The sequence below is a fragment of the Bubalus kerabau genome, chromosome 9 (genome assembly GCF_029407905.1).
Source record: "Bubalus kerabau isolate K-KA32 ecotype Philippines breed swamp buffalo chromosome 9, PCC_UOA_SB_1v2, whole genome shotgun sequence".
NCBI lineage: Eukaryota > Metazoa > Chordata > Mammalia > Artiodactyla > Bovidae > Bubalus > Bubalus kerabau.
In genome coordinates, this window is record NC_073632.1 from 58,786,279 (window position 1) to 58,794,274 (window position 7,996).

General features: G+C 37.7%; 1 protein-coding gene across 2 annotated transcripts in view; it reads left to right on the plus strand.

Moving 5' to 3' along the window:
• FBXL4 (F-box and leucine rich repeat protein 4) overlaps nucleotides 1–7,559 on the plus strand; it is a 74,423-nt gene extending 66,864 nt beyond the window's left edge. For both annotated transcript variants that reach the window (XM_055535422.1, XM_055535423.1), the window contains exons 8-9: nucleotides 1,298–1,610; nucleotides 7,002–7,559. In XM_055535422.1, the coding sequence (XP_055391397.1) occupies nucleotides 1,298–1,610; nucleotides 7,002–7,165 (477 nt within the window). In that variant the 3' untranslated portion in view covers nucleotides 7,166–7,559. The remainder of the gene's footprint in view (nucleotides 1–1,297; nucleotides 1,611–7,001) is intronic.
• Nucleotides 7,560–7,996: the final 437 nt, after the last annotated feature.

Below are 7,996 nucleotides of genomic sequence, written 5' to 3' on the forward strand. Positions count from 1 at the left end.
ATCACAGGCACTTTAGAGTTGGAATTATGTATGTTTATAGTTGGAATTAGGTGTAGTAGCAGGCAACATTTTCCAAAGTTGACCTATGGAACGTTAGTCCTAAAAGATATTCAATTTAGAAAGTTGTGTATTTATGGGAAAGAGTAGGGCAGATAGGAATTCTGGGTCAAAATTAGGAAACGATGCTCCTATATCCTCCTCCTGACATTTTCAATAGTATGTCCTACAATAGACAGTTTGCCTTTTCTTAAGCCAGTATTTTCTAGCTTTACCTGACATTGAACCTGTTTTTCCATATTACATCTATGAACGTGTCCCACTCATTCCCAGAGACCCTGGCAGCCGCTACTCCCTCCTTCAACCCCTGCCACTGTAACCACTCTCACAGCACCTTGTTTTATTATTTTACTTATCACTCTCTGAATTTATTTTGCTCACTTATCTGTCTGTATGTCTTTCCAAGAAATATGAACATGGTTTTTTGTTGTTTTTTTTTTTTTGGTTCACTGCTGTTGCTGATATCTGGAGTAGTGCTGGCACATTGTAGATGAAAATATGAATAAAGAAATAAAAGGAAGTAATCATTGGAAAGGTTTGCTGTTTCATTTCTTTTTGATGTCTGGTGATAATGCCAATACCCAATTATAACAAAAGCAAATAAAACTCTTAAAAGAATCTGTTTAAAGAAACATCATTAAAACAGTCAAAGTCCATGAACAATGTTTAATTCTTGATTAGTAGAAGCTTATCCCATGATCATGAGTTAAATCACTAGACACCTCTGATAACTGACAACAGCTAATGTATCACCATCGAAATTATTTTCAGGTTGCATTTTCAGTCTCCAAGGACCTCATTTAACCAAAACTAGTATCCTTATTAGTCCTAGCAACATATTCACTTACTATTTTAGAGCCTATCAAAGTACAGACCTTTCTCAGGGAGATCTTACCTACCTATCAAAGTGGCAACAGCGCTGTCAAAATGGGAGGCATACACTAAAGAATCCTCAGATTCTCCGAGAGGACTTGAGGATTTCAGGCTGCCTTTGGGTTTAATTCATTAACATCCTGTCTGGAATTCTTTTAAGTGCCATTTTAAGGACGTGATTACTCTTGCCGTTTTATGAAACAGCGGCCACTCTGGGAGATGAGTGAGCAGATCTGTATTAACCTCAATGTGGGGATGTTTACATGGAAGCAAACAACAGGAGGTGATTAAGGATGGTTGAACATGCTCCAGACAGTTTCTGTTTCTGAGCATAGTATGGGAAAGACTGAAATTACTTGATTTCCAGATTGAAGACTACGACGTGACAGCTAGCATGATAGGAGCCAAGTGTAAAAAACTCCGGACTCTGGATCTGTGGAGGTGTAAGAACATCACTGAGAGCGGGATAGCCGAACTGGCTTCTGGGTGTCCACTTCTGGAGGAACTTGACCTCGGCTGGTGCCCTACTCTGCAGAGCAGCACCGGGTGCTTTGCCAGACTGGCACGCCAGCTTCCAAACTTGCAGAAACTCTTTCTAACGGCTAACAGGTCGGTGTGTGACACAGACATCGAAGAACTGGCCAGTAATTGTACCAGATTACGCCAACTGGACATATTAGGTAAGGTGCAGTCTGTAAGTTTTGTTTTAAAGCCTTGACATAAAAGCTAATCTCACACATTTTATAAAGAAAAAAAAAATCTTGGATGCAATCAAAATGTTGTCTCGATAATTATAACTGTCCTTAAGTAAGAGAGGGAGGGCAATAACAGAATTTTATCACTGAACTTATCAGAAAGCTCTGAATAATCCTTAGTTCTTGGTCTAGTGAGAAGAATGAGAGTTTGGATGAGCCGTGTTCTCCATTTTTATTGACAGATAAGAAATAATCCGTTTGTGTAATGAATTCAAGACACACACACGGCTTCTTGATGTTAAATTCTTGATTAAAGAATACTGTCTCTATCCCTGATGATTGTGCTTTTAGGAGTAGTTCTACCCTAAGGCAGAGCTATTGAAAATCCTTCCCAATTCTGGGATTCCTTGTGTCTTTATTGCAATTTACAGCCAGAAACTGTGTGATATTCTGTTACTTCTGATGTTGGCCAGAATTGCTAGAATGCCACAGTTATAATTGCCCACACAGTTGTGAACCAAAACACTTGCACTGTGTTTCTGGTAATCTATTAATACTAATAGATTAGTCCTTGAAGTGCTAGTTATATCTTTTCCTGTTTATTCAACATTTAACCAAAGGGAAACCTGAAGATTTTCAGCACTGGTGTTTCTGGTTTCACTTAAAATCTCTCCACAGTCCAGGCTTATGGTACCTTTGTAGGTGTTGCTTATATAGTCACATGTTACTTATCAAAGTTACTTATAGGCAGAAATTGTTTCTTAAAAACTTAGGAATGGAAAATTAAGCATATGGGATTAATAGTTACAAACTAAGCAACAAAGATATATATATGCTAGAATTATATCCAGTATCTTATAATAACTTATAATGGAATATAATCTTCAAAAATTACTGAATCATTATACCATATACCTGAAACTAATACAATATTATAAATCAACTATACTTCAGTAAAAGTAAATACATTTTTAAAAATCAGTAAAAAAAACAGTTGATTAAAAAAAATTTAGGAAAAACTTCTTGTTTATTATATACACACTTTGGGCTAGATACTTTGTGTTATATTCTCCTTCATCTTCATAGCTCAGAAAGCTGGATATCATTTGTCTTTTCATAGTTGAGGGTGCTGGAGCCAGCAGTTAACATGTAGCAGAGCAAGGGTCAAGTACAAGGATTTTGATCCCAGGATCAGTACTGTCTTTTCAAAACACCACGCCCACTTAACTTGCTTGTTTCTTTTCCTGCCTATTCACGTTCTCCCTTGAATTAGCCTAGACTTTTTTTATAAGATAAATACTTTGAAATTTTCAAAAAAAAGTCAAGAGTCACAGGGACAATGAGAAAAAGCAGCCAAAGGCCTTTAAAAATAATCATTCTGTGGTGGATTCATGTTGATGTATGGTAAAAGCAATACAATATTGTAAAGTAATTAGCTTCCAATTAAAATAAATAAATTTATATTAAAATAATAATCATGAATTCCATCAGGCTTCACTTCAGAGGACGGTGCCAGTGTTGTTTAAAATCTATATTACAGTTTCCCATCCAAAAAAACCCTCAAACCCCGAAACATACACTAGAGATGGAGAGTAGCCAGTATCTGAAAGAGATGCAACCAAACTACAAAGATACAAGTAACACTGATCCCAAAACAAAGCACAGTTGTTATGGACCATGGGTTCTGTTGTCAGGTAGCCTAAGTTTGGTCTATGAATGTATGAATTACTTGACAGAGACATAAAAGAAATACAGGTAAGAAGTATCATGACTTCTTTTGAAATATTTGTGACTTGTATGAGCAAGGGAGTATCATTATTTATTTTGCTGAGTATAATTATATAATTTTCAATGGAAGATGACCATCATGCAAATATATTGGAGCATCTTATTTCAAATATAAAGAGCACAGTAAAAGAATATCACTAATAATAATTCATAATGTTAACACCAAAGTGACTGTATGCTTTATACTGTTCTGAGCATATTTTAACTTATTTAATCATCACCATAACCTCATGAGGTATTAATAGATATATTAGCCACAGAGGAGAAAACAGGTGGAAACAGGTTAAATGATTTGTCCAGGGCTCCTGACTAGTAAGGAATCTGGACTTGAACCAGAGTCTCTGCTTCTAACCACTGTGCTGTATTTTTATTGTTTTTTGGTTTCTTTTCACCATTTAGTGTTAGAATCCTTATTGTTTTCTTTTAAAAGGGATTCTTAGTTAAACCATGCTGATATTCATTATTTTATTTGTCATTTTCTGATTAGCACATATGAATGTTAAGTGGCATAACTTCTTCATACTAAATGTACTTATCTATCAGTACAAAGCTGAATAAGATAGAGTACCTGTCTTCAGAGAGTTGATAACCTAGCAAGAAGGAATAAAACAAGCATATAAATAACTGTAATGCAAGCTAGAAGCAAGTCCATCTTGATGAGGCTCAAAGCAAAGAGAAATATATATATATTTTTATATATATCAGAGACATGGAATCAGAGAAATATGGATGATCAGAGAAATAAGGAAAGGCTAATTCAAAAGGCTAATAGGGGACTGCCCTGGTGGTCCAGTGGTTGAGAATCCGTCTGTCAATGCAGGGACACTGGTTCGATCCCTGGTCCAGGAAGATCCCACAGGCTGCGGGGCAGCTGAGCCCATGTGCCACAACTACTGAAGCCCAGTTGTCTTAGAGCCCATGCTCTGCAAGAAGAGAAGCCACTGCAGTGAGAAACCCACATGCTACAACTAGAGAGTAGCCCCTACTAGCCACAACTAGAGAAAACCCGTGCTTAGCAACAAAGATCCAGCATAGCCCAAAATAAATAAATATATACAATAAAAAAATTTTTAAAGGCTAATAGGTGTTTGAAAGATAGACTTAAAAAATGAGCAGGAAATTGGAGGAGGAGGGCATTTTAGGCAGAAAGAATAGCATGAAGCAAAAGCAGAGGAGTTGAAGTCACAAGATATCTTTAGAGAATAGGCAGTCTTATTTGATCTAAAATGTTGGTATAATGGAGGGTAACATGGGGAGTTTTGAACACCAGGATGAGGAATCTGCACAAAATTAAACAAGGAAGAGCTCTTACTGGGCTTCAGTTAGGGGTATGAGTGATATATTTAGAGCTATGTTTTAGGAATCCTTACCTGGAAATGAGTAGTAGGTGACTTGGAGAAGGAAGAGATCAAACTCAGAGAGATTGGCTGCAATAATCCATCTAATGAGGGTCTACACCAGGGTAATGGCATTGGGAAATGAGCCACCATCCCTTCATCCTTTTGTTGAGTACACACCTATTGAGCATATACTGTGTTTGGCCTTGTTTTCAACACTGGAGATACTCAATGCCCTGAAAGAGCAAGCTGACTAAAAACAGGACTGTGTCCTAAGTAGACAACAGAACAGCAGCACAGAGTGCCCTGGAAGAATACGACAGGGGACACTAGCCCAGTTAAACGTTCAGTCTCTGACTTCCTTCCCTGAAATTCTCTTGGGCTTTAGGAGCTCTGAATTTATCAGGAAAGACTTCCCTAGTGGCTCAGTGGTAAAGAATCCAAGCTACAATGCAGGAAACACAGGTTTGATCCCTGGGTCCAGAAGATCCCCTGGAGGAGGAAATGGCAACCCACTCCAGTATTCTTGCCTGGGGAATCTGATGGACAGAGGAGTCTGGCGGGCTACAGTCCATGGGGTCACAAAAGAGTTGGACACGACTTAGCAACTGAACAACAACAGTTTATCAGGAAACTCAGATTCAAATGACCAAGACTGGCAAATAGACAATGGTCACAACCCTAGGTGAAAAACTTCACAGGCTTCGGTGAAGTTTTCTGATCTTATATAACAAAATCCCCATCAGGATAGCTTACAGTATAGTGTTAATCTCTCAGTTGTGTCTGACTCTTTGCGACCCTTTGGACTGTAGCCCACCAGACTCTTCTGTCCATGGAATTCTCCAGGCATGAATACTGGAGTGGGTAGCCATTCCCTTCTCCAGGGAATCTGCCCTACCCAATCTCCCACATTGCAGGCAGATTCTTTACCGTCTGAGCCACCAACTAAAGCATACAAAAAAGACAATTATCATGAAGATACAGGTGTCCATCTCAGATCCCATGGGTAGAAGCTGGCTGTGGTCAGACCTCAGGAGGGACCGAAAACCATCAAAAGGCGAGGGACCTTTTCCTCTTTTTCCTTCCTTCTCCTGTCTTGCCTACTGAGGCCCCCGTCCCCCATGCCCTCCCTCTGCTGCCTTAGGCGCTGTGTCTGCATCTCCCTCTGGTCTTGCTTTGCTCTTCTTTTGTCATGCTGGCCATCTCTGCTTCTCTGGGTACACATGGCCAAATATAGCAATCCTGACCCAGTTTTCCATGTCTTTAGTTCAAGAGATTGACTGGGCACTGGAGACTTTACTGAATCCCAATTCTGAATTCCCAGGAGGGTCTGCATTGGTTTGTCACAGGGCTGGTCACAGTCAGGATAGCAGTATAGTCACAGCTTCTAGAGTCTGTGGCAGGGAGGGGAGAAGACAGGATTTCTCAGAGCAAAAGGCATAGACTACTGTTTTAGAAACTTTAATCCCCATCCCACGAATGTATACGCAATACCATTGTGGGTTGTTGTTTTTTTTTTCCCTCCCTAGAAAATCTGTAGTTACTACACATGACATCTTAGAGCCTAGTCATATTTGGTATATATTGAGTACCTGCCATGTATCAGGTGCTTTACATAATTTATATGATTTATATTCCTTCTGAATACCCCATAATCACTTCAAATTTATTATGAGCTAAATAGTACTCATCAGCCATCATTTGTCTTCCAGTCATGCCATTTTATACTTACTGTAAAACGTATCAAGTTGTATTATACTTATTTGCTTTCAACTCTGGTCAATGAGTTCTTTAAGGCAGGTATGTGTCTTACTCATCTTTGTATCTCCAGTGCCGTGAGACAGAAGTTTCTACAGGGTAGTCGCTCAGTAATTGCACTGCATGGAATTAGAGGTTGAATCATTGTAAGTATTGAGGCCCGATTTGACCCATGGGTTCAGGAAAATGAGATGTGCAAACAGTTTTGAACTGGGGTGAACAGAAATAGGACAGTCTGGAAGAGCTGATTGGAAAGGGTAGGAGGTAGGAATGAAAATCAGATGGGTAGGTTATTGATGAAATTCAGGTCCTAGATTGGCCAGCTTGGCTGGAAAAAATTTTTTTACAGGACAATTTCAATATTAAGTCTTTTAAGAAATGTTTTTAATTTTTAAAATGCTATTTTAAATGTATTTTAAATAATTAGCAAAAGGAACTCTTTATCAGGATATTATATAAATGTTGTGTAATGTTTTGTATTGTTTTTAAACAGGAACAAGAATGGTAAGTCCGGCATCCTTAAGAAAACTCCTGGAATCCTGCAAAGATCTCTCCTTACTTGATGTGTCCTTCTGTTCTCAGATTGATAATAGAGCTGTGCTGGAACTCAGTGCGAGCTTTCCGAAAGTGTTCATAAAAAAGAGCTTTACCCAGTGACTTCATACATGTCCTGTAATAAAATGAGTGTGCTTTTGTAGGGTTTTGTTTTGGGGTTGGTTTTGTTTAGTTTTTATAATGGTGGGCATGTCTTAATGTCCCATTAAGACATTTGTGGATTTTAAAGAAAAATGTGGAATTGTCCCTTAAATCACTGCATCAATGATTTAAACAAATGTTTTCACAAAATAATGTAAGCACTTTCCTTTAAGAATATTTGAGTGGCTCATATTATTTTTATCTTTGGTTAATCAGTGGTATAATGCTTTAGTCAGTAACTACATGTTTGATAAAAGTAATATGGAAACATTTTAACTTACTTTGAAAGGAGCACTTTGGACAATAAAGTATCATGATATTTATGCAAAAATAAAATTAATTTTTCACACCTCCATGTAAGGATGCCTTATTAATAATGAGCCTTATGACCTGGCCAGTATTCTGTTTGGTATGTACAAAATTGTCAGAGTTGTTTGAAAGAAGAATCTTATTTTTCATCTGTTAAGGTTATTTTTTAAGTTGATGTACTAATTATTCAAGTTGAAAGTTTTTAGTTTCTCCACTTTTCTGATATATTTATCTATTTTACTGTTGGATAGTAACAGTATAAAAAGATGGGCAAAGATAAGAACAAGAGGTCCTAAATGAAATAATTTTACAACTGCTCAGCAGATGCCTTAAAAATTTGCCAGAGGGAAAGCTTTAAGTCATCTGAATTATATGTGGATTTTATTTATTTGTTTTTTCTGTGCCCCAGCACCTTAAATAATCAGAAACCAGCTATAGTGGAGAAAACAAAGAAAAGAAGCATTGTTTTGTTAATTGTAAATT